This window comes from Anarhichas minor, unplaced genomic scaffold (assembly GCF_050575085.1).
Source record: "Anarhichas minor isolate MPS153535 unplaced genomic scaffold, ASM5057508v1 ptg000012l, whole genome shotgun sequence".
Taxonomy (NCBI): domain Eukaryota; kingdom Metazoa; phylum Chordata; class Actinopteri; order Perciformes; family Anarhichadidae; genus Anarhichas; species Anarhichas minor.
In genome coordinates this window covers 1,044,442-1,071,996 of record NW_027466458.1, presented here as the reverse complement: position 1 = coordinate 1,071,996, position 27,555 = coordinate 1,044,442, and the positions used below count along the sequence as shown (strand labels likewise).

Sequence of the window (27,555 nt, the reverse complement as noted above, 5' to 3'; positions counted from 1 at the left end):
AAGCTAGTGTCATGCCAAAGTAGGATGAACACCAAACAGAGAGATTTTTTTCCAAACTGGCAACCGAAGACTTGATTATGAAACATTATAAAGTTATTGGTATTATCTTATTAATAAACTAATTAGTTATAACTTATACAATGTGCCCTATAAGAAAATGGTACCATAGTGTTACCATTTAAAAATATATAATAATGATATATACATATATTAATTGTATTATTATTAATTAATTACTTCGGGACCAGAATATAGAACTGATAAAATCGTCAAGGCAAATGCATAAAACATATGAAGTGTGCAATAAGGCTGGAGCTGCACTTTGCACTAACATTGGCTGCGTTCCATTGCAGCCACTCTCCTGCCGGTTCACAGATCTCATAGCGCGTGGATGCGTCCACCACACCACGGCCTGCCTTCCACCGCGTTCGTGCCTGTTTTCACGCAAACGCGGCTGAGCTGGAGTGGAGGCGGTCTGGAACGCGCCCTCGTCTCACTGGAAGAAGCAGCAGCAGCAGCAGGCAGAGTAGCTGTCATGTGAATCAGCTGGACGAACAAGGAAGGGGATAAATAACTAACTCGACTCCGTCTTTCTAAATCAAGGTAGAATACTATATACTTGTATGGAAACGACGTGTGATATACCGTCGTAAAATGGTGTTTGGTAGCTAGCTTTGAACCCTTTTATCAGAAAGCGGTGTGCATTTCGTGACTACTGTGCAGAATTAGCCAAGCTATCAACAGCTAACCATTAGCGCCTGCCAACTAAAGAAGTTGGCAACGCTCGTGCCAATGGGCATATCGCACGGTGTGCTTGATCATTGTTCCTCTGCCTAAACATGTATGATATCGACACATGATGTATACACGATATAAATACTAGACTTATTAATTTGTATCACACAAAGTCACAGAGCCAAGCAGCTACAGCACGGGCCTATCTGCAGCCACCTTGCGAGGGGCATTTAAACCCCATCCACTCGTGCATTTAAGAAGTTAGCCAATGCTGCAGCTAGGTTAGCTTAAGAGCTAGCTATGCTTTCCTTGCCCAGCTGCTACTCCCGAGTGATTTCGAGTCAGGTACCGTTCATGAATTATCGAATTCAAGTCAAACAGAACCCAATGAGCTTACCACCTAAGTATAAGTTAGCTCGCAAGCAGTGCTAGTTGTTCAGCCCTCTCTTTGCATCATAACAACACGTTGGCTAGTTGGCTAGTTAGCTGGCTTTGTAGACAACAAAGCTCAGCCAAGCCACAGACGTCCATGCAGTATTTATGGATCTGCCGAGATGTATTAGTCCCAGGGCTTTAACAGGTTTGTTTCAATTAATAACAGGCCGAATACGCCAGATCAAGGATACCCATGTTTTGAAATGTTTGTTATAATATTTAAACAAAGACTTAACACATTGTGTCTAAACACTGTTACGTTAGCTGATTTTTCTAAAACTTGCAATTGCCTGTTACATAACCGGGTCGCACGCCATTATAATGTGGTTTGCAGTGAAGCAGCGTTATGAAATATAAGGTTGCAAATCCCAACAGATCGGGGCCATGTGATCCTTTGTCTGGATGCACAGTAAAGTCAGAGTTGGGAGTGGGGTGGGTGGATGGGACAAAATCTCAAAAGGGTTGCTGGCATCAGGAAGGATCAAAGGGGCGAAGACATTTATTGAATCACTACCTCCATCTAGTGGTTAGCCTGCCGCCATTACACGCACCAACCCCCATAGTCCAGTTACACACCTGTGAATTACATCTATGGGTGCAATAAGGTATTTGACTAAACGCAGACACTTTCCTCTAAAGTATTGCAATTACTGATATGAAATTCTGATAGTATAATTCGATGCATCAATCAATCAATCCATCACTGCAACGAGTGCCAAAATGTAAGATGTGCCTACGTGTGAAATAGGTACAGAACTAATGTTTTGAACCGGTTTGGTTATTAACTGACTCTATATATGTATAAATACACTCGACAAATGAAAATACACAGCAACCACCAAAATCTCCAGTCAACAAAAGATGAATGAAGCAAAATAGAATTAATTAAAAATAAGAAAATGGGTAATATGAGGACATTATGTTAACATGAACGTGCTTGGTGAAATAATCACCTTTTAACTTTAAAATACAACAATATAAACAATCAAAAATGAATTAGTTTCCAGCTATATTTCCATCTGGACTGTAAAAGCATCTCTATCTATAATAGCATGTACAACATCTATTCAGTACTTTCTGAATAGATTATATTTGACTTAAAAAGATTCAGCAGATTCTCTAGTCTGCCCATTCTGCCCAGATTTGACCCGGTTACCTTTTCAGAATAGAGGAGGTTTCTCTCCACATAGCTATCAAAGTAATCAATGTATTTTTACCTTAGGGAATGTCTATCACCATTACAATTTAAAAAAGCCACTTATAAAATATAAGTTGATGTTGGAGCACATTTTCATTGTTAATTTTCTTTCTTCTTTCCCAGGTTATATCTGGTGAGGGGGCAGGATGGCGGGGGCAGAGGTGTACACCCCTGCAAACCCCACCTGCAAGATTATGACCTTCAGGCCCACCATGGAGGAGTTCAAAGACTTCAACCAGTACCTGGTTTATATGGAGTCTCAGGGTGCACACCGCGCAGGCCTGGCTAAGGTAATTTGGACAAAGTTTCAACCACCCACAAATGGTTTGGGTCTCACAGATCTGTGAGTGATGGACTTTGTTGTGTCCACACGGTTGGTGTGCCTGTGCATACAGTTGGACTGCTGTTGTAGAGGCTGATTATACATAATTTTGTGATGGCAGTCTTAGTCAGTCAGAAGAAAGCGACGGATATTCAGATATAGTGTGACATATTTAATACATAATTGTCTACTTGCCCTTTGGACACGCTGGGTCAACTGCTGCTGTTTCCTAAAGATGAACAGCTGATCAGAGCGACCTATTTGTACGAAGTCACTGTTTGATTTTCAACAGCAATCTTCTCCTCTTCTCTTCGTTCCTCAGGTGATTCCTCCTAAAGGCTGGAAGCCCCGTCGTACCTACGACGACATCGATGATTTAATGATCGATGCTCCCATCCAGCAGATGATGGCTGGCCAATCAGGGCTCTTCACTCAGTACAACATCCAGAAGAAGCCTCTCAGTGTGCAGGAGTTCAGGCGGCTAGCAAACAGTGACATGTGAGTATTATGGAGTTCATTGTTTACATCCACACTGACATTACATGCTGCTGCTGCCAGAGTAAGAATCTAACTTTGTTTAGATGTACACAGTGTATGCGACTGGCGTATTACAAAGTGTACAATGTTAAACAAATATATTCTTAGAATACAGAATAACCTCTAGAAGATTATTAGTTACCCGGCAAACCGGCTGAAATAGAGAGATACTTAATATCAACAGCATCAATATAGTGTGTGTGAATGTTCAATGTTGATTTATCATCCTGGATGGATGAAGTCAACAAAGTGAAAGTCAAGAAGTAAATAGATACATTATATCCAGTTGTGTTGCTGGCATATTTATATTCTATTTATGAATCGACAGTTTTATTAATTTGAATGGAGACGGAGTTGTGAGAAAGTGATTTTAAAGTGCAGGGGCATTATTTGCTGAGGGTGCATGTTGTTGCTGATGTGTGTTATGAGATAGTTATTAATGGAAGGTCACCTTGTGATAGAAAATGTTGGTGTGCTAGTACATTTCTACTGTGATTTAGTTTATGTGCCTTACTCACTAACAAAACTATATGTGACATATGATTGTGTACTGAGGAGAGTGGTAACAGGACCATATGGGGTGTCGCTGTCTTTGCTTTGATAAGGGGAAGTAACCAAATGGGGGTTGCAGTTTAACAAGAGAGTGTTTAGGTGTGAAGATTCCCAGGGATAATCAAAGGTAACAAAGACGCATGTCTTTGTGTGACAAGGCTCAGAAGAGGAAGGGGATGACTGGGGGGTGGGGGGGGGGGTCAATGGGGAGCTTGAAACTGCTGATCAATTGTTGTAATGTAAATACCTGATGTCCCCCCCTACTGTGTGCTGAGATGCTTAGCAGGAGACAAACTGAACTCTTGGCTCATCCTCTGCAGACTGTGTTGCAGACTGTGTTGCAGACTGTGTTGCAGTCAGTATGACGGTGACGCCTTCTCTGCGCAGAGAATAAATACTTTAAAGACAAACTTCTTTCCTCAATGTTTCTTGTTTCAGTATTATAGGACTCACTCGGTACTATTGAATCGTTTTTCCACCACAACCTTTAACTAGATTAACTTTTATAAGCATAGAAGATTATAAAAACAGGATGAAGGAACACACTGAACACTGAATGCAGATGTCCTGTTACTGAACACTGCTAATGCATTGCTTCATGTCATTTGCTGTTTTGTTTCTAGTGTGTTGCTTGTTTCTTTTAAGTAAAATGTCTTTATGTTTGTTTGAATGGTTTTTGCTGTCGTCTGTTTTTCTCTTCTTTTATAGTGTTAATGCTGTTGTCTGAATCTCAATGGGACTGTTGCTGGTCAAATAAGGGCTAAATGAATATAAATACGATGTGATTGTCCTCCACAGGTACTGTACACCTCGCTACCTGAATTATGAAGATCTTGAGAGAAAATATTGGAAGAACCTGACTTTTGTCTCACCCATATATGGCGCTGATGTCAGTGGCAGCCTCTATGATGAGGTAGGTCATTCATCTTTTTCCTTTGTTGCTTACTCTCTGTGTGTATTCTACTATCTCCACACATGTGTTCATTTCTGTCCCCAGTTATTCAGTCCCTGCATGAGCACAGGTTCAGTGTTTTTAATCTGTCAGTAACAGTAATAGAGCTCATCACTTTGGTGGCCTGAACAGCACACCGAGTTCAATTATTGGATAAATGATTGATTGGATTAAAATGTGTTGTTGTCAACCGGACTACAAATCTTCACGGTTGTTTCTAACCTCCTAGGATGTGGAGGAGTGGAACATTGGCCACCTGAACTCTATCTTGGATGTTATCGAGGAGGACTGTGGCGTGTCCATCCAGGGGGTCAACACTCCATATCTATACTTCGGCATGTGGAAGACCACCTTCTCCTGGCACACTGAAGATATGGACCTGTACAGCATCAACTACCTCCACTTTGGAGAGCCCAAGTCCTGGTTAGTGTGGGGTAGGGATGGAGGTACAGGGTGGGGGGAATGCAAAAAGAAGCAATGATTGTGCAACAATTTCAAAACACCGTTACAACGTGCTATAATAAAAACCGAACGCATAAAAACACAAACTAGAATGTCATAAAACATCCAGAAAATCACAGAGAATGTTCAGAATAGGAGCCCTGACTGCAAAGGCTCCATCACCGTTATGTGAGAAGCTAGACCTTGGAATAACAACAAACGACACAATCGAGGATCTAAGGGTGTGGGAAGGGACAAAGGGCAGTGAGAGATCTGATAGATTAACTTTGGCCGAGGCCTCAGGGCTTTGTACGTAATCAATCATATCTTAAAATCAATTCTAAACCCTGAACCCCTTAACTAACCACAGTTAACTGGAGTTATTGGAGGTATGTCTCTTGTGACCCAAATGGAAGTAAAACTTGCAGCTGTCTTGGCGTATAACCTTTTTAAAGTTTTGTCTCTCACGACAGAGTAATCGTGTTAAATGGTATTTCTATATGTGGTGCATATTTACATAAAACCTTCCTGTTTAAGGATCTGTCACTACTCTTGTTTGGTGCGACATGTTAAGGAAATACTAGTCAGTTATAGTGTGTGTGGAATGGATTCGCAGATGAGATTCATGTCCTTTTCATAATGCACGTCCATATTTTTGTCAGGGCTGCAAACTCCATCTCTCCATGGACACACACACACACAAACTCCGTGTGTGTGTGGGGAGCCTTTGTTATTCTCCAAGGGCGTAAGCATATGCTTTGATTTCCTGGATGCTATCATTCTTGTCTGTGCAGTGGAGCAAGACAACATTTAATATCCTAACCAGTCAACCACATGCTATGCATTGTTCCTGTGAATCAAACACTTTAACGCTGATTAGCACTGTAATCCAAGTTACTGGAGTTTCTCGAGGAAAACAAATCGTTCTGTCAAATTTGCTCAATGACTGAGACCATCATCGATGGATTGTGTAATGAATACACAGGGACTGTGTATGTCATTTACTAAAAGAAAAGTGGATTTATTGTTGCGTTATTCTTTAAGCACGACGTGGTGAGAACAGTCAAGATGAGACTGAAATGAAAGATCCAGATCGCAGATTTTTAGATATAAATAGAAGATTTACATACTTAAAAAAAATGCCAAACTATAGTTTGAATTTCATAGAAAATACTGCATTGGCCAGAGTGCATGGTAACATGGTGTTAGAAGCTGTATGTATGTATGTATATATATATATATATATATATATATATATATATATATATATATATATATATATATATATATATATATATATATATATATATATATATATATATATATATATATATATATATATATATATATATATATATATATATATATATATATATATATATATATATATATATATATATATATATATATATATATATATATATATATATATATATATATATATATATATATATATATATATATTAGTGCTGGGCAAGTTAAAGCGTTAATTGCGCGTTAACGCTGACAATTATTTTATCGCGTGTTGACGCATTTTTTTAATTTATTATTATTTATTTTTTTATTGAAAGACAAGAGACAATACATATACATAACAACAAGAGGATGACAAGAACAGTGGGATAAAATCCAGCAAACATCCTATAGTCAGTAATGTTAGTGCACCTATATGCTGAAATTCACGGTAAACGCATTTAAACGGCACAGATCGGGAGCGAGCGAAGGACTTTGAAAGTTAGCGGAAAGATTAATGTGAGACAACATCCGGTTTCTTCAGACGAACATCCGGTTTTCAGAATAAGATGCCAACAAAGTATGAATTATATTCACATTTAGTATAAAAATGCTACCTGCATCTCGTGAACCAAATGTTATTGCCCTTTTGTTCATATAGCAGTACTTTTAAAATAAAAGTGCGCAATACACTACTTTTGAATTCATTATTGAACTTTGCCATAACAATGCGATTAATCTCAAAAAATCCATCCGATTAATCGCGATTAAATATTTTAATCGTTGCCCAGCACTAATATATATATATATATTGCACAGGTCTAATTGCTAGCGGGTTTGCATTTTTTAATGGAATAGGAGCTGGGCTTTAAGGGAGTTCATGTTCAAAATAATAAAGCGAAAGAAGAGGTGAAGAATGCAGGTAGATCAAAATGGAGTTTGCTTTTTATTTCTTTGTCAGCTCAGCTCGCTCCATTCCTCGCTCCCTCTTGCCCTGGAGGGAGTTCTGCTCATTAGAGCAGTGAGCCCTGCAACCCCACAGGGATCAGTGTCACAGCCAGACAGTGACACACACACACACACACACTCACACACTCACACACGCTCGCATAGAGCCGCCTGATGATCCAAGCACCCACACACACATGCATACCCTTATCATCCAGCACACACACACACACACACACACACACACACACACACACACACACACACACACTCTTTCATCTTGCTGCTATTTTGACACCTCGTCCCTGGAGGGGAGCGGCTTAAAGATGCACCTCTCTCGCCTCCTCTCAATCCCCTCCAACTCCCCGTGTCACCTCCACCTGAGGTTGCCTCTCCCTCTCAACCCGTCTCTCACTGCTCTGTTAAGCTGACGGGTTGATATGACGTTAGAAATGCCACAGACCTGAGGGCGGATGGCGCTACTCAAATGGAATGCCTCGTCGAACCTTCAGGGAATTCTGTCACCCTCCCCAGGTTTTCTCGCCCGGGAACTTTTGGGAACAGTTTAAATTCGGATTGCGTCAGCAGTTGTGGCGCAAGGAGAAAATGGGATTACCTCTAAACTCGACACAGTTGGTGATCGTTATTCTGTCTCTGTCAGAGGTGGAACTGGGCTCCATATTATGAAATACAGTATTGCAGAAATTAAAGAGCAAATGGATTAGGCCCAGACAAGTTAAAAGCATGTTATTCGAGTGTTTCTACAGTCAATTTGAATCCACTTTTATGGTGACATTTCTGTTATCATTTTTGATTAATGAATAATAATGCACTGCTGGAAAAGGCTCGTCAGCCTCGTTACACTTGTTCATTTATCCACCACTTGATGGCAGTCTTGAAATTGCAAAGGCTTCTCTCGACATCTCGGCTGCAACTGTCCAGCGGATGCTACAGTGTGTTTATTATGCCGATACTACAATGCATGTTCAGATTTTTTTTTTCCCCTACATAGTCAAAAATAATTCAGTCTGCTCTATATCTATCTGTTGTCTCTCACAGGTATGCCATTCCCCCGGAGCATGGGAAGAGACTGGAGCGTCTGGCTACAGGTACAACAATCATTTGTATTCTCTTTGTGTAAACGAGAGGCGGGAGAGGTTATTGAATAATGTATACAGAAGCAGGTCTGCATTAAACAACAAAGTACAGCACATCAATTAAACTCTGCAATGAGAGGGCATTAATGGCAACGCTGAAGAGGCAGTATGCTAATGAGCTCTGGACTACAAACATGTTCTGAGTAGAGATGTAAATGAATGAACATGCTTAATGTGTTGACGAGCCACTTTAGGAAAATCCATACTGTGAGCTATCAAGAGACTAAATACACTTCAATGCATATGATTACACACGCACGACTAAGTAATAGTTTAGGTGTAATGTAACAGGCTATTAGGTGTAAGATTTCACCGCTGATTACTTCACTGGATAAATGAAAATCTCAAAACGCTGAGAACGTAACCAAATATTTGAGTAGACTGACCTGTGCCCAGTTCTTCTATCCATCCAGTTAACAAAGCAAGTAATCTGCAACAAAGCCTGAATACAATAGATTGTTGACTATTCATTGTTGAGGTCATTTATCAGGTAAGAATACAAAACATTTCCTGGTTTGATATTGTAAAATCATTGTAAATTGAATTCCATTTCCGTCGTCTTGTCAGACAAAAGCAAGCAATACGAAGACATTATTTTTGAGCTATGGTAACTTTTTATGGATATTTGTCATATTATTTTAGTCATTTTATAAACAAAAGAATTGATCCATTTTATAATGAATTAGTTTTGTTACAATAATAATAATTAGTTGCAGCCCTAATGGAAAACAAGACATGACTGTGGACTGTAAAGGTTGAAAGTGTTCTAAGCAGAACATCCACCTCTCGCTTATCTTTTTATTCATGTATGTTTTTTTTTTTCCTTTTTTCCGCCTGGCTTACACTCGTGTTAACGGTGTGTACGTGCACATCTTTGTCAGGTTTCTTTCCCAACAGCTTTAAGGGGTGTGAGGCTTTTCTTCGTCACAAGATGACTCTAATCTCCCCTTCTATACTTAAGAAGTATGGCATTCCCTTTGATAAGGTAGGCTCTCAGCTCTCGGCTCCTCTTCTCACCATTTATACTCCCGTTATTTACCAACTTTCTGGAAACACATTTTCTTGCCAATAAAATGAGCAGGGTTCATTTCAACTGAAACCTGCTCTAACTTATTTGAATGGTTTCAGTTTGTTGTCTTTTTAGGTGCACATTTTTGAAAAACAAAAGTTAGTGTTTTTGTCACTCATCCCCCTGTGTCTTTCTCCCTTCTTACCATGCATTGATACCAGATTACTCAGGAAGCTGGAGAGTTCATGATCACCTTCCCTTATGGCTACCATGCTGGCTTCAATCATGGCTTCAACTGTGCAGAGTCCACCAACTTCGCCACTGTGCGCTGGATAGACTATGGCAAAGTAGCCACACAGGTAACATTCAGCCGAGAACCTTCATTAAAACTGTGCACCGCTTCATGTCTTTTGGAGTGTCTTGGATTTGAATCGGTCATACAGTGTCAGATTATATCCTCTGTCTCTCCTCTAGTGCACATGTAGCAAGGACATGGTGAAGATATCCATGGAACCCTTTGTGAAACGCTTTCAACCTGACCGCTACGCTAACTGGATGGTGGGCAAAGATTCGGCACCTCCCGACCACATACTTGCTACTCCCGGTACAACACCGGAGCTGCAGAGCTGGTTGCAGAGGCGGCGCAAGAACAAACCGACAAACAAAGGGTACTGTTGTCACATTCAGACAATGTTTCTTCTGTTTTCTGTCACATACTGGTCAACAGAGCAGTCCGCTGCAGCTAATGGTGCTGCTGGGGTTTTAATCTGGCATAGGAGTAGTGCTGATTGTATGTTTATTATCAAATGTTTTTATTTCATACACATGCCTCATCGACGTTAATAAAGATTTGATTTTGTATCAGGAAAACAACATTTATTTATTAAATTTCCAATGCAATATTTGTGGATGCATCAGATTGTGATGATGAACTTGGTGCCTGTGACAGCGGCCCTGGTGCGTTGGCCGGTGACTAATATACTTGCCCCGAAATATTTGACAGCTGCAAAAGCAAAATGCCATTGCCTCATAAGTCCCAGTATTCTGCATTTGCTTGCATCGATTCTCTAGCGTTAATCCGGGGTTTTTTGATTTTCAATCTTCTCCGATCCATCTCCCTTCTTCCAGCTGCACCCACTCTCGAATGCGCTCCAAGCGCCTCCGAACCACCGAGGAGCCCATTGGCCTGGATGGCAGCTCAGCATTGACCAGCAGCAAGAGGAAAGGCCTAAGTGGTCTGCCTGGGCCCAAGGTGCGAAGGACTGTGGCAGGGACAAGCTGCAGGGAAGAGGAGGAGAAAGAGAAGAAAAAGGAAGCAGAGTCAAAGCACAACCAGAACCACAACTCCGTTCACCTTCCTGGTAAGAGACGGTAGTCAGTGTATGTGCGTGCGTGATTGACAGGTAGCCTGCATGCCTGTTTTTTTTACATTTTGGAAATGTCTCTCATCTGAGGTCTATGAAAACATATTTTGACTGTCCTTGCTTAGTGAACCCATCCTTGTGTCTTCAACAGGTCCTTGCAGACAGATGTGTGTGGTCAAGGTAAATCGTGTGGAGAGCAATAGTTTGGGATTTTTGAATAAGGAGCCATCCCACAACTCTCGCTGCAGCTCCGTTCCCTCCCCTGCTTCAGCTGTGAAGACGGACATAAAGGCAGAGATGGGCACACATATTGACCCTCAAAGCCTCTCAGGGTCAGGGGTCACGAGCAGGACTCCTGAAGGACTCAGCCAATGGCCTGAGGCTACCCAGATGCATCCGGGAATTAATGAGCCACGCTGCTGCTCTCCTGAACCACAAGACCTCTCAACTTCTCAGGACTGCTCTACCAGGGTCTCTCCCCTGGAGGCCAACGAACTCTGCTCATCTTCCCACACAGCGAGCACTGCTGCTGAGACGGAGATGAGCTTGCGTCCCTCTGACTCTGGAGCTCAGGCCTCTAGTTCCTCATGTAGAGAAGACACTTTAAGCCTAACACCAAACACTGACGGTAGCATGGATACGGGTACTGAGAATTACACTAACAGCCCTGCTGAAGCAGAGAAAACTGACACAGTTGTTCACACAAAACATATCAATCCACACTCTACTACAGAAGCACTTTATGATCTCAAAACTGAGCCCGTAGAGGGAGATAGCTACACATTATGTGGCTCCTTCTCCCCTCCAGGACACAATCGCAGTTTTGAAAAAAACCACACGGAGGAAAATCTTTTCCCTCCTCTGCTGCAGAGGAATGCAGTGGATATGCCACGACTCACTCCGGAGCCAGCAGATAAGGTTGTGATCTGCCCTTTGCCCCCCGTGCTTATCCAGGAGATGCCCTCGCTCACCCCGGCTGATGACATGCTAACCATTGTCCCAAAAGCCAGATTGTGCGGTCACCAGGTGGCACCAGTGCTTCAGCGGGAGACGCCAACCAGCTCTCCGTCCTCGCATCGAGCCGAGCAGGAAGAGAGAGAAGCCGACATAATGATGTCTAAAGAACCTCTTACTGGAGAACACGCCAACAAGTGGCATTTAGATTCTCCATATAATTGCGATGAGGCGGCGGTGTCTGGTTTAGAAGGAAACACGGCTCATTTAACCACCGATAATCTGCACAAAAAATCATCTGGTGGTGTTCGTGAAATGCTAATAATGTCAGGAATTGCTGCAGAGAAGGACCATACAAAGCTGGAAAATGTTACTACTGGACAGACTGATGCTTCCTCTCGCCAGCTAGTTCAGAGCGCTGCACCTCAAACAGAGCAGCAATCCAGCTCAGCAGAGTTGGCAAGTGGAGATAACTCTGCTCAAAGGGACAGTGCATTCAGTCTGAGCAGTTGTGCCTCTCTTTTAACTGGCACCTCAAACAATAGTCCCCCTTCCCCTCCATTATGCACTCAGAGTGACAGTCACCTAGCATTACAACTCCACCACCACACTACATACTCCCCTTTGCATTGTACTTCCGACAACCCATACATGGAGCCCAAACCCTTCTCCAGCAGCATCTGGAAAAACTTCAATTCCCAGGGTCCTGCAGTACTTATCCAGAGTCTGCACCCAGAACTCCCCTCTGACTTCACCCATGACCCCCTGCCTTACACCATGTGGACTGAACCTCAGTGCAAAGAAGTCACGGACCTGGAGGACGCAGAGCAAGACCTCCGTGAGTCAGAGAACCAGGAGGAGGAAGGCGGGCCTCTCACCTGGGCCCAGCTCGAGCCCACCTCGCTGGTTTCAGTCGGTGCTGTGGAGGCCCTGGGGCTTTGTGGAGATTTTGAGCTCCATAGAGGGGAAGCGGAAGGGTCTGAAGCCCTTTCCGTGTGCAGGGAGCTGGGGAGACAAAGGGAGGCAGAGGAGAGTCTGCACTCAGTCACTGCTGTTTCACCTCTCGGGATGGGAAGAGGAGAACAGGATGGAGTGTCTGATATGGAAGAAGGGGGATCTGATGGCGTTGAGGCGGAGCAGCAAAGTAGTGCCAAGGGAGAGAGCAGTAGCGACTCATCTGACAACGAGGAGGAAGAGGAGGAGGAGGAAAACGATACGAGTAACTGCGAGTGTGATGAATCAGGCCTGGAACCTGGGGAGGTTTGTGCCGTGAGTGCTCTTGTACACACAGGCATTCACATTTAGTCTTTTTATACAAATACAGATTATTTTTCAATTCTTAATGCTTTTTAATTATGCTTATTCATGCCAGTACGCCGCCCTGTCAGGGAAGAGGACTACTAAGAGCTGGCGCCACCCACTCAGGAAGCCTACTGCGAGGGCTGTACCCACTGCTGTCAAACAACAGGCTGCCAGTGACGATGGTGGGAACTCACTCACCCACACACACAATTCACACAGTTCACTGAGAGGTACCGCTGAGGTTTAGCCTTAAAAAAGACTCACAACATTCAGACAGTGACACATGCACATGATGGAAGCCAAGAGCCATGCTCATTTTAATAAAAACATGGGACATTTCCTTTTGTGGTCGGTGCTGCATAGAGGATGGCACCAGGCCAGAAACCATGATCCTTTGACTTCTGCTGGTTGCATTGCAGTGAACCAGAATACAGTTGCCAAACCCCAATTGTTAGCATACTTAGAAACCATGACATTTTCTTTGTTAAAAGGTGGTTTAACCAGCAAGGCAATAACCTCAGAAGGAATCAAATTGATTTAGTTGCCTTAATGCTGTTAATAACACCCTTCTTAAATAGTAAGTACTGCCAGGTAACGTTCTGCGGTGTTCTCCCACGGTGTAGCTTTTTATAACCACCGAGTCGTTCCTCTCTTCCTTCTTCCCCTCTGCATTTTTCTCATTTTATGTCCCCCCCCCAAATGGTTCGTCTGACGTCAATGCACACATAAACCAAACAGATTTAACTCTCAGGCCTACCACAGTAAAATGACCTCGTGATAGATACTCTGTTTGTTTTCATGGTTTAAACAGGGTGGGAGGCAGGGCCCTCAATTAACAACTACTAATGCACACACACACACACACACACACACACACACACACACACACACACAGAGTCATATTCATCATCTCCATGGTTGTGAAAACGGATGAATAATTCAGCAGCCATTTTAGTTGTTTATCCTGGAGAAATGACCGTGGCTGTGAGAAGCCTATTTTATGATGATGAGAGCTCTTAATCATTTTGGGTATTTTTTATTTTTTTTATAAACACACAGGCTTCAATTCATTGAAATAGTTTTCCAGGTCACTGGAGGAAATTGTCACCACTGTGGATGGATTAGATGTGACTTGGCAGCAGGTCTATTACTGCTGCAGAAGTCAGTAGTGAGAACGATGCCGTGCTTTTGATAGTCAGGGCACACGATTGCTTCAGAGTCAGAACAGGCTAAATTAACAAACTACCAGACAAGCGATTTGCTCTATGTATTGCATGAATCATCATCTGGGCCATATTAAATAAATAAAAAGCACTAGTTGAATATATAAGTGGTTGTAAGGCTTTGTTGTGTCTCCACTTAGAGCCCCCTGAAGCAAGCCTGGCAGAGGAGGAGGATCAGGAAATGGAGGCTTGGGCGAAGCCCCTCATCTACCTGTGGCAGAACAGGAAGAGCTGCTTCACCGCGGAAAGGGAGTTCAATTCCCATGCAGCCACCATGCAGCCACACTGTGCTGTGTGCACACTCTTCATGCCCTATTATCAGGTAGAGCGGAGGTCAACAAAATATGTATATATGTAGCCGGTGTCATTTGTTGGATGCTTGATTCCACAATGCATTCTAGTTTCATTAGTGCCTATATGTGTTCCATATGAGGATATGATTGTATCTCCTAGCCACCGAGCTGAAGATGGAGGAATCGATACTAGCAGATCACATCCAGTCGGACTTTTTGCTTTCGCTCCTTAAGCTCCGCAGGATTTATCTTTGCTGGTGAGGTGGGCAGATTTCAGTTTTACCTGCGCTGATCATCTGGAACGCATATGTCTTTCACCCCCCCCCACCGTAGAAATACTCATAGCCACGATTACTTACTGCTTTTCCGGCAAACATGCAGGTCCTTCCTTTATTTCAGTCCAGTCCGGAGTACTTTTTCAAATGGTATCTCTTGAGTTTTTATGAATAGAGCTGTGTTACTCTAACACAGAGTCAACTCATATAACGGGGGAACAAGTAAAGACCCCACAAGCTAATCAAATGGGCTGTTGTAATGTCATGTTAGTGGTGATATCGTCTCAGCTGGTCAACCTTTTTTATTTTATAGCCAAACTGATTTGATGTGCAGAGAGCTACATGTATATGACACTAATACCAGGCCCCGTCTTGTTGTGAAAGCATAGCCCCGAAAAAGAGACCGCTAAGTCTGTGCAAATAATTTAATAACGGCTAAATAATTACCGCTGAATAATACTAGTATTGAAAATAATTCTAAGCCCTCTGGTGATGAACGTTACTTCATACTTTTTTTGCTGTTTATCATCGTCTTATTACAAAACCAGCTCCTGTAATGTGCCACTGGCCAACAAGCCACCCAGAATGACTTTAATTATGAGGGAGGAGGGGAAACACTTTATTTTCCACCCGTCTCTGCTAAATTAAGAAGTTCTTAAGAACAACATGAAAATGACCAAATTCTTTTTTTCAGGCTGAAGACAAAGTAGGGGACAGTACACCTATCGTAGCTCAGGACACCTCCAACTCCTTGTCTCCAATGGAGGGCCCCACACGTCCCTGCGGAGGTCTGAGGCGGACCACGCCGCTGGTCCCAGAGATCTGCTTTTCTTTCCGGGAGCAGAACTGCCCCCCAACTCCCACCAACCCTCTGCTGCAGGAAGATGGCACCTCCCCTCTGCTCTACTGCCAGGGCTGTTGCCTGCAAGTCCATGCAAGTACGTATGCACGAGGGAAGGGAAGTGTGTAAATGTGTGTGTGTGTGAGAGAGAGTGTGTCCTCCGGTTGATACTGGTCCTTTCAGTATAGTTTTACCTCCTACCTCCCTAAGCCACATTGTTTGTTTCTACATGTTGTGCTTGTTTTTTTGTCATGTCATTGTGAGAGGGTCAGTGGGTTTGAGCCCTGACTCCGTCTCAGTGTTCCACCCCCTCTCTGTTTCCCTTTCTCCCCCTCTCTCTGCGGTTCGGAGTATTTTATTTCCATCGTCAGCCGAATGATGGAGAATCCTCTGTCTTCACCACACATACTTCCTGCCCAAGGGCCCCAAGCCAGTGCAGCAAGGCCTCACACACAGTCTTACAAAAAAAAAAAAAAAAAACCCGGAACCTCTGTGTTGCACTGGACACGCATACGCCGTACATTATCTCAATCCCCCATACACACAATTTAACAGCTCTAGGTCTCTTTCCCAATCCCTACATGTTTTACCAATATCTTAAGCGTTCAGCTGGTCTTCCACAGACACACACACACACACACACACACACATATTTTGTAAGTCTCACACACTGTCCCGAATCCGCAGCTTTAGAATGACATTGCTTCTCTCAGTCAGTTTCAATCCCTCATACTTTCCTGCCACTAGTGTTGATACTCCGGTGTGTGTGTGTGTGCGTGTGTGTGCGCTGAACTCCTGTGCACTGCATGTGCTTGCTTTGTGCGAGTGTGTGGAGGTACAGGGTGGGAGTAGGAGCTGAAGTGCATGTCATTTGACACTGATGAAAAAGCCACAAGTTTGGTTTAGAGAAGCTACAGTAAGTACAAGTTGATGTTGCTTTCCCCATACTGTTATTTGAACTGGGGAAAGGAAAGAGAGGTGAGCTTAGACTTGATGTTTGGTTTGGTGATGGATAGTGGGGGAACAGAACGGAGACACGCACACGCATACAGACTTTAAGTGTTTCTTACAAATAAAAATTCCCCGCAGCTTATGTGTCTAAACCGTCTAGGACTGGATTTTAACCAGCTGTCGGCTTTGAAAAGACTCTCATTTGTCTTGCTTTTAAATTCAAAATGCGCTTCTGTTCGAGGCCGCCAGCATTCATATTTCTATAAAACATGTCTGCTGTTTCTGCCTGACCAAGGACACAGACCTAAACCAAGCAAACCAAGCAAAACAACAACATTTACTCAAAGTGGCTGTTTCATACTACTCTGAATGTTTGGCGGTGTCTGTCAGCCATGTCATCTGGGTTACAAAGGGCTCCCCGCACAAGTGTCTGCAACGAGAGCCCGCTGTCACGCCCGCGCAGGTCTGGCTGTCTGCAAAGCGCTCTTTGATACACGGATGAACACACAAAATAGATGTGTTTATACAACAAAGGCGCATAGATGTACCTCTCTCCGCCTGTGTTGTCTGCACTTCTTGTTCAACCACAGCTGTTCCCTTTCACACACTTACCATAGAGCTTTGTCTGCAACTCAGTGCAGTTCTGCAGGAACCACAACCATCTTTCTGTGGAAACGACGTGAACGTGGCATTTTATTCTTGTTTCTTTGTAACCGATTGTAGACTTACTGTCACGTCGGCTGCTTTCTGTGAATGGTTAGTTGAAACTATAGCGCCACCAGGTCAGAGTGAAGCGGTTTAGCAGTACTTGAGTGAGTGTGAAGATTTAAATTTTTCTCTCATCTATTACTTCCCTTCTGTAGGTTGCTACGGTGTTGCCGCAGATGATGTCAGCGAACAGTGGTCGTGTGATCGCTGTACAGAAGGAAGCTTTACAGCAGTAAGGCCATGTTTCTCCTCCTGTGATGTCACTTTCCCCTAAACGTTTGAGACGGTGGTGTTTCATATGGAGTGTAATTATAAGCACATAACGTGTAGGTGCAAAGAGCAACATTTACAAACTACAAATTTGCTCGGAGCATTTTGATCCGAGTCAATTTTTCTTTTTACCTGAGGAAGATGGATGAATATAAGTTGTATTATGCCGCACTGTTCCTCTCAAGAAGAAGATGCCGCTATTTGCCGCTACTTTGTGGAAGCCTTTGTGTGCATTACCTCGCTTGCTTGGAGAACACGCTGGAACAGCTTTAAGTTAAAGCTGCAGTTTTTTAACTGCATTTATATTGAAAGTTTCTATTTTGTGCTAAACATTAAACTGCCTTTTTTAAACATAAAACCACCCAGCAGATTTCCCATGAATTTGATTTGCCCTAGTACCACACACAATGCAGTTACTACATGCAGGGGTTATATGCAGGCATGTGTAAGGATATTGGTGAGTGGGGGGGAATATCTTTCTCTCATACTCACTTGTATGTTTTTTATTTTCAGGAATGCTGTCTCTGTAACCTCAGAGGTGGAGCTTTGAAGAAAACCCAAAGTGACAAGTGAGACAGGCTTTTGTTCTGCGATTAGCTCCGCATACTCATCTCTGATCTCCAGAGCTCAGACGCATGAATTGTCTGTGCGTCTTAATCATCGCGATGTAATAATTTGTTTGTTTGTTTGTGTGTGTGTTTGCATATAGATGGGCCCACGTGATGTGTGCGGTAGCACTGCCAGAGGCAAGGTTCAGCGATGAAGCCAAGAGGAGTCCCATTGACACCAGTAGGATCCCCATGCAGCGATATAAACTGGTGAGGACACACACACACACACACTCTGATGCTGCTCTGGAATTCCCCAGGTCCTTGAGGACTGGCCCAGTCTAATTAATGAAGTGTTCACAATTCTAATTAACAATGTGAGACGAACATGCCCGCAATCAAAGCTAGATAATTAACCACTGGTGGATGGCAGAGGGGGTTTGTGTATGTAGGACTGTCTGTGTGCGGGTGTTTGTCTGTCTGCATGTGTGTATTTGCATCTAGTGTGTGTGTGTGTGTGTGTGTGTGTTTGCTTAATGAGAGAGCTGGAGTGTGTCTCAGCAGACCTGACATGTTGCCACTATAGTTAGCTCTCTGCTGCAGGCGCCATGATAGCTCAGCAGAAAGCAAAATGTTGGAGAGGTACATCCGAATGCGCGGTGGACGGTAATGCACGATCCTCGCTTACGTTATTGTTTCAGGAATAAATATTGCATATAGATACAAAAAACAGCTTTTTATAGAAGCGTATATGATTGATCAACGCACGGGTTGGGACACAATCTGCATTAGTAACAGATTACTGTCCACAGGTAGAAATAAAAGAGCTGGGAGTCACAATGACATGTAGACACAATTAATAGACAGTATTTGATGATCAATGTATTGTAAATATATATTTGTTTGCCAGCCTATTAGGTCAACTCCCTGATGTTTCTGAAGACAGCAGTTTGTGGTGCTATTCAACTGTATTATATTCTACTCGCAGGTCTTTCTATAGGGCTGCCCCCTCCTGATCATTAAGTCGACTAATTGGTTGTCTCAGTCAGCTGAGATTTCTTTTGGCAACACGTCATTGTGCTTTTTCTTCATGCTAAGTGAATATTTCCTAAGAAACCTATGAACACATCGTGGTTCCTACGCGAGTGGCCTGCCTACCTGAAAATAGTTGAAGGAGAACTGCTGCACTAAATAGGACACTGACTTTATGGACACAGTGACATTACCCACAGCACGGGCTATTTACAGAGATATGGTTCATATCTGCTCACACCACATTGAAATTAAACTCATTCCAATATGAAGGCACAGACCACAAAGTGTCAGTATCCATATCCAGAGGCCCAAATCTGAACAAAATGCAAACTGTAGTCCAGACTGAAAAGGGCGGCATGCTCATTAACAGCCTGTGACATTACCCTGATGATGGCCTAATCTCTCAGATCTTGTTAGGATCTAAACTCAGTTTTTTTTGTGGAAACGGAGCTTTCTTCCTTTAGCTGTTGGATGCTGCTCGGTTTGTCACAGTGCCATCCATAGCTTGCAGCTGGCGATGCTGAAAACACATGCTTTGATAAGTATACACAGTTTCTTCCCTTTTGGAAGATGTATCGGATCTGACCGCGTCACGTTTTTCCTCACACTTCATGATGACACAAAATCTTTGCTCTCTGCAGCCAATTTTTCACTAATTAACATGCTGACACAAGCACTTTCTTTTTTGTTTTTGAAAGGATGCATGCCTCAGTTGATGATAGAACAGATGGGCCTCTTTAAAATAACCTCTTTGAGTTTTAAATAATAAGATAAAAGATGTAACAAAAAGACAGCCTGTTCAATCATTCTGTAGTAAAAAAAAAAAACATTAGTGTCATGATGACAGCGATTTCATTTAAATTGAGTGTGCTTATGGCTGGTATAGCTTTCTCTTATGTCCAATGCATCATTTGTAAGTTCGCTCCGTGAGCCACGTGTTCGCGTTGGACCCGCTGCCCCTGCAGCAGCCCAATGCATTTATAATTTACTATCACACGCACACGCATACACATTCATAATTTACTGTGGGAATGTTCTTAACGCATGGCTCAACACAGGCGCCCAAATACACCCCGGAGAAGACACAGGCATGGGTTAGGCTCCTCCTCAAACTCCCTCACACTCAAACATCAAACTATGTTGACATATTTTAACATTACCTCATGTTCTCACACAAATCTTTCCACCAATAAAGGTACATAAATGCTCATTTACACAAGCACAAACCCACACACACACACACACACACACACACACACACACACACACACACACACACACACACACACACACACAGAGGCACGCACACGTCCCTCTGCACACACAGGGTGTGTTGCATGCCATTCAGAATCTTGTCATGCTGGCCTCAATAGGTGGACGAGACAGTCGGGCCAGTTCATCAGCGGCACCATGCTGTCCATAATGGAGGAGATGTGGGAAAGGGCTTTGTGAAATGTAGGCCAAGTTAGTCACCAAGGAAAGCACGGAGTAAAAGTCCCTAAGTTCAGAAATAGAGACGCTGCGAGACAATAGAGGCTCCATTAATAACAGAAACTCAAAAAAAACGTGATAAAGTTCCGTATTTTCATCCCCCATTTTGAATTCGGCATGGCCTTTTGGCTGAAAGAGGACTTCTCCGAGAGTCTCTCAGCACACAATACCTCTGATCCTCAGCTGATACCTGAATTAAGTAGGCTAAGCTGATAAGTGTAAAGGCTGTATAGGTTAAACTGAATTAATGTTGCCTAGGTTGACTAATTAGATCGGCTATTGATTTTTCAAAGAAATGAACAAAGAACTCTTATTTTAGAGGGTTAGCTGAGAAGGACAGATTGTATTGGCACCTTCTTCTCCGCCTATCAAATGCTCTGCTTTTCTTCCCGGGGCCATTTTTCCCATAATATGTCGGAGGGAATGACGACATCTTAAGGGTCCCATTTAATATTGCAGTACAGGGGGAAGGAGCAGGGTCCTAATGGAAGGATGTCGTCATTCTCTCCCTTTAGCGGGAGAGCTGAGGATTTGTGGGAGGAGGAGGGGGGGGGGGGGGAGGGGAGAAGCCACAGTAGAGGAAATGGGCTTGATGGGCCGTTGGGTGCAGAAAACCAAGAGATAGTCTTCAAAAATGTGAGTGTGCATGGATGCATGGTGTTTGTGCGTCGGGCATGCATGTCTACGCCCTTCGTTGTGCAGTTGTGTATAGCTCACAGACCTCAAATGGGGGTGGGGGGGGGGGGGATAAATTACCCCAACATAGGCTTAGCAGCGCCTGTTTCTTGTGTAAACCTCCAGTGATGTCATGTGACTGGTCCTATGTGAGGGTTTCCTTGTATTGTAGCGGTGAAATCACATGTCTGTGTTAACTGTTAGGTGTGTCCCCCTCGCCTCACTTTATTCTGTCCTGTCTATGTTTTGTTTACACCACCGTATCCAATAACAGCGCATCGAGGAGATTTCACTGATCTGTTCATTTGGAGCACACAATGGATTTTGATGGTGTTAGAGGTTCATGGCTCAACCAAGCGATGATTCACTTCGCTGCCCTTTTGTCTTTAATTCGCTGATGTTCTTCTTCAGCCCGTAGTCAAAGTCTCTCAAGTGGAAACATTTTAAATTGCTCACTTTCTTTTTTTTTTTTTTTTTTTGAACCTGCTCCAAAAGACTACACTTTTGAATGAGGTCAGGTTTTGGTCAATGCAAAGAAAAGACTCTCATTGGTTGATGGCTTATTGTAGCTTGCAGTGGAAGGTGAGAGGAAAAGATTGGAAGGAAGGCGGAGATGTGACGGACGCTTTAAGGCTCACTTTCTGCTGAGTTTTGTTAAACTAAATCACACAGTCAACCTGTGCTAAAAGTATTCTACGTTACATACCTGCATGCACTATGTGCTGCATTTAACATCCTATACAGTTAAGTGTGTAGAATGTATTGTTCATAATTTACATCTAAACTCAAGTTTCTCTTTTTATCAAAACCATTCAGTGGAATTGGTCCGACAAGGACTCCCTGTTTTGCTGCTCTGTTGTCCATTGTATCCTGTGACCAGGCTGCTGGTGTGGGACTGGCCCGTACCCACTCAAATACCTGCACCGGATATCGCTGACAATGGGCTAATCTTCTATTGGACACCATTTAATTCAATAAATAACAATTCACAACATTATTATGAGTATTTTCTGGGATTTGTCGACAAATCCCATAAAAAGTCCCAAAACAAGTTATCAAGTCATGATATAAACAAGAGCCATAGTCCTTCCTTGATGAACGTGAACTATCAGTAACACATAAGTGAGCCATACTCTGAGTGACATGTTCCTCCATCATGTTCTTGTGTTGTTTATTGCCCTGATTATGTGAAATATTCACTGGAGAACTTAATGTGTTTTAATCCACATCTGGAAATATTACCCAAAAAGAGCACTATTTACCCTATTTACCCACTATTTAGGTATAGACGATAGTGCCCAGCTGTTAAAGGAAATATTTTAGCCTTTTTTTCTTTCTTTTTTTTTTTAAATCAAGCTAAATATTTGTGACCTGTTTGTGTCTGCAGTAGGAAAGAATGGACTTGGGGCTGAGTGCTGGCTTGAAAGTGAGAGGATGAAGCCGGCCTCTCTGGCTGCAGCTGGCCCTCGTCGGTCTGTTCGGTGCTGACGGTTTGCTCTGGTCTGTGTTTACAGAAGTGCATCTATTGTCGTAAGCGCTGCTCGGCGAAGCGGCAGGCAGGTGCTTGTATCCAGTGCTCATGTGGCCGGTGTCCCACCTCCTTTCATGTGACCTGTGCCCATGCTGCCGGTGTAATCATGGAGCCGGATGATTGGCCGTATGTCGTGTCAATCACCTGCCATAGACATCAGTCGCGGAGTTCCTCAGCTGTAAGTTATAGGACGGGTGCTTCCTAGAGCTGTTATGAACCAGGCTGTGCTCAGTTAGTTAGAGAGGACACGGCAATGTGTTCGCTCTTTGAGATCAGACTTTTAATTCCTAAACAAAGATTAACGGGGATAATTGGTTCTAGCGTAGACGCCAGATGATTTGGTGTAACTCCCATGCAGTATAGCAAGAGGCGGGCATGTGAATGTTGGTCACATTTCTTTTCAAAATGAATGTAAGTAGAGTAAAAAGGGGGTGGTTTAGTGTAGGGATATAAATCTGCATATTGACTGAGTGTGCTTGTACGGTAGTCTAATTGCTGCTCCCGGTCTAAACTAGAAGCAGCGAGCGTGCCAAGCGCCGATCTCCCTGGGCCAGACGGTAATCTCCAAACACAAGAACCTGCGCTACTACAGCTCTAAGGTCACCGAGATAACCTCCCAGATGTTCTACGAGGTCATGTTCGATGACGGCTCCTTCTCCAACGATACCTACCCCGAGGATATAGTGGTGAGAATATGTTTAATTAGCACGAGGTCGTATGCGATATTATAACCCCTCTCATTTGGAAAGGAACTTCCTTCTAGCTGAGAGGGATTATTGATCCTCACATGGTCGTTGCATGACGGATTACCTGCAAATGTGCTTTACACTCTAACCGTAACGTGTGCATCTACCAAACCGTGAAACAGCATGGATGTCTGAAGAGGCTATTCATATTATATTATGAATATTATGGGACTGTCATGGTAGCGGCAAATAATCACTCGCATGGCCTTTTCGATGAGTTTAAATTCATTGATTTGTTCAAGTGATTATGGTAATGACTTAACACTGTTAAAGAGAAGTAGCTGTGGCGGAGACACAACCACACACTTGCATGTATTACTGTATTAGTGAGGACATTCCACTCAATCCTCAACCTCAGCCTTAATTGACAAAGTAAATTCTTTAAATTCTTACTCTGAAACCCTGAGATGCCACATTGAATAGCATCCTATTATGATGCTGAACAAATATTTGATCACGTTGTAGGTCCATGTTTTGAACATTACTTACCACCATGTGAATCGTTTCCTGGAAAATCTTGCTGCGTTTTAGAAAGACTGCAAGGTTTCTTTCACGGGAATAATCAAATGAATTACGGTCCCATTCTATTTAGTGTGTCACAGCCGTTTGAGTGAGCCCGCACGCACAATACCAGGACCTAAATGGAAAAGGGTCATAATTAATTATTTATTACACCTGTTATTACCCTGCGTGCTATGAATCAACCAAACAGGGAACGCCAGCTAGCTCAATGAATCAAACTCGCACGCTAAGATACTAGAGCTGCTCTTCTTGGACCACAGTCCTCGCTGGCGTTTCATCAAATTTTGACACGCACTCTTACTTGGACCAACCATTGTTCTCCTGTGTCTTTAGAGCAGAGACTGTATGAACTCGGGTCCTCCAGAAGTGGGGGAAGCTGTTCAGGTGAAGTGGCCTGATGGGCTGTTCTACGGTGCCAAATACCTGGGATCCAACGTATCACACATGTATCAGGTACATGCTAACGTACTGCACTGTAGACTTACACGACAAATGGTAAATGTACGCGAAAGACATATGAGCTGTTTTTTTTGCAGATGTAATCATTTTTTTGGGGGTGAATGTTGAGTTATATTGCAAGCTCAGTTGAGGGTCAAAGCAGGGAACTTAAAGAACTCCGGCAACGTCGGCGCTATCGTGACTCCTCTGACGTCGTCAAAAGTCTTCTGGTCGATGTGTGGAGAGAGAGCGAGAGAGAGAGACTTGAGGTTGAGGGAGGTGCTGAAGTCATGGCGACTAAAGAGGAGGGGAGGGGAGGTGATGGGAGGATGAACAGAGATAGAGAAGGCAAAAGCTATGCAGACGCAGATGGGGAGAGGTAGAGAGTGAGAAGAGGAGAAGAAGGAGGTGACAATCTGCATTATTCAAGCTAAATGAAATATTCACCAAGCGAAGTCATGCGGCTTCCACTTAAGGCTTTATTTAGTCGAGCTGGGCGTCAACCATTAGTTATGCACAAATGCATCTGTGACGCAGACACTCAGTTTAAGATGAGTCGGATAGAAGAAAAAAAAAAAGAAGCTGAACAAGAACTTTCCATTGTCGAGTTGTGCCGAGCTGTGAACTAGTTCTAGGCTGGGTTTACTTCAACATCTACACGACGATCAGACACTTGAGTTTGTTGGGCAGAAGACGTGTGATTGTGAGCGTAGAGGTAACATGAAAACAGCGTCTTCTCATCTTTTTCACTCTTTGTAGTCAGAGTTGGTAATGTTTCATCATTTAGACCTGAAAAACGCAGTTTTTCTTTGTGATTTATGATGAAATAACAAATGATGAAGATATTGATTCATGTTTACTTTAGATCTGAGACATGCTTTATAATAAACGATATTGTATTTGCACTGTTACTACAAAGATCACTTGTCTTCGACTAATGTTCAAATCCTGATTTATTTACTGCAAATTAATACATAGATTACATTTCGGAGTTAGAAAAGCACCACGTGGAGTACGTTAAGTACCTTTCAGGTTTAGTGTGTGCATGGGTGAGAAAGAGGCAAATTGTAAATCACTTTGCATAAATGCATTCATTTAACAGCGTGTAAATGATTATTTTCATGTCCTCTCAGGTGGAGTTTGAGGACGGGTCTCAGGTGCTGGCAAAAAGAGAAGACGTCTATACTTTAGATGAAGACCTGCCTAAAAAGGTGAAACGTAGACTTGTAAGTATTAGACTTACTGGGCAACACATGAACTTGTAAACCATAAGTTTGATGCTTGTAATGGCAATGACGGTTAAACACTCTCTTGCCACCTGGAGCACTTTGTTTACTCATCGGCGTTTTTTTCTCTTGGCTCGTCTTTCTAGTCGACCGCTTCAAGCATGCGTTTCCAGGACGCCTTCTTCACCACGCAGGGCGAGAGGAAACGGCAGAGAACGCCCAATTCACGCTTCCAGAAAGACTATGTGGCCCTGCCAGGCCTCCGTACTACTACTTCTACTACTACTACTACTACAACTACTGCCAAAAGCACATGGGAGCAACGCAGCCACAAAGGGAAATGAAGTCATGGACAAGGATCAATGACAAACGAATGCACTGACTAACCAGTGGATGTAGAGGAGGAGGCTGTTTGTGTGCGAGTGTATGTGCGAGTATGCTTGTGTTGAAGCGTTTTGGATCCACGTCCATCTCAGCTGTTGCCCACACAGCTTCCCTGAGGAAACATCTGAAGGGAACGGGTGACTCGGGGTTAGATGGATGCTCACTAGCGAGAGCTTGTACATTCTACAACAGTGACAGGCTGGAGAAGAACAGGACAGCTGGACTCTCGTAGAATTCTGGGATTGAATGGGTTACCGGAGGGCGTCGTCGCCTTGGTGGCCTCGTGCTTTCACATCCGTCAGGGAAAATAAACGTGACTTACATTTGTCACATCGCCCTTTTTTTTTTTTTTTTGAGAAAACAAACTTCTTTTCTTTGTACATGGACAATTCAAAGGAGAGATTTCTTTTTCTAAATGGCTTGCCCATGGTAGCTTTTTGTGGGTCTGTTATTTCCAGATTTGATTTAGAATATTTATGGACTTTGCTTGTAGTATTTTCCCTCATGTCTTACTGTTTCTCCCCGCATGTTAAATGTCCTAACTGCTCCTGCTGGAGTCCAATGACACCACGATGGCTTCCTCGCTGCATGATTTTTCATCCACACGGACGAAAATCGATTGACTGTGTAATTTGTGACTGAAAAATGAATCATTGCCGAGTTTAAAAGAAACCAAATGTTAATCCCTCCCGAAGGTGAAAGATTCAGACAGGAAGTCATGACTTTGGGTTGGATTCTGTGCACTGTTCACGTGAAATGCTACTGTCGCTCCATTGAATGAAACACATTGTTGAAATTATTTAAAATTTGTATTTATTTTTGGCTTGCTATAGTTAAACTATTGCTAACTGCTGTAATGAAAACAATAAATAAAGATATGTTTTTTTTTAAATTGAATTGTCCAAGTTATTTCAAGTAAATTCAACAGCTGCTGTTATGCTTTCACATCACTGATGGGGCGCAAGCATTTAAAGCTGCTGAGCCGCCACACCTCATGTTCATCTTTCTGCACTTATCTGTGTTTAAAGAGGGAGAGGTAGTTGTCATCAGACTTACTACCTCACCCCCGAGTGATCGCACCAATGACTGCAGTGTCCTCAGCAGATTTCAGGATATTTGTCCTTGTGGGAGGCGAGGTAGTTGTAGGTGAATAGTGTGTAGTGGCTTCCACTGGTAACCCTAACCCTACTATACTATGACTTTATTTTTTTATTTTTTTCGACATACTATACTGTGACTTTCAGGCTAACTTGGAGCAG

The 27,555-nt window shown here is 43.1% G+C and overlaps 1 protein-coding gene across 12 annotated transcripts; it reads left to right on the top strand.

Annotated features, from left to right (window-relative positions):
* The first annotated feature begins 357 nt into the window (after positions 1–357).
* Positions 358–27,188, top strand: kdm4c (lysine (K)-specific demethylase 4C). 12 transcript variants are annotated; one of them, XM_076090085.1, is made up of 22 exons: positions 376–603; positions 2,492–2,658; positions 3,013–3,188; positions 4,578–4,692; positions 4,961–5,154; positions 8,413–8,462; positions 9,392–9,495; positions 9,741–9,878; positions 9,994–10,187; positions 10,648–10,880; positions 11,035–13,097; positions 13,210–13,321; positions 14,503–14,684; positions 15,625–15,868; positions 17,586–17,662; positions 18,214–18,269; positions 18,410–18,518; positions 22,964–23,158; positions 23,496–23,666; positions 24,582–24,701; positions 25,820–25,912; positions 26,059–27,188. In XM_076090085.1, exons 2-22 carry the CDS (start codon positions 2,515–2,517, stop codon positions 26,254–26,256), a joined length of 4,968 nt encoding a protein of 1,655 aa, XP_075946200.1. In that variant the 5' UTR covers positions 376–603; positions 2,492–2,514; the 3' UTR covers positions 26,257–27,188. The 12 variants fall into 12 exon arrangements, 8 of the variants coding, with proteins under 8 accessions (XP_075946205.1, XP_075946200.1, XP_075946203.1 ...); XM_076090084.1 differs by having other exon boundaries at positions 377–603; positions 11,035–13,106; positions 23,499–23,666; XM_076090086.1 differs by having other exon boundaries at positions 377–603; positions 11,035–13,106; positions 25,820–25,897.
* Positions 27,189–27,555: the final 367 nt, after the last annotated feature.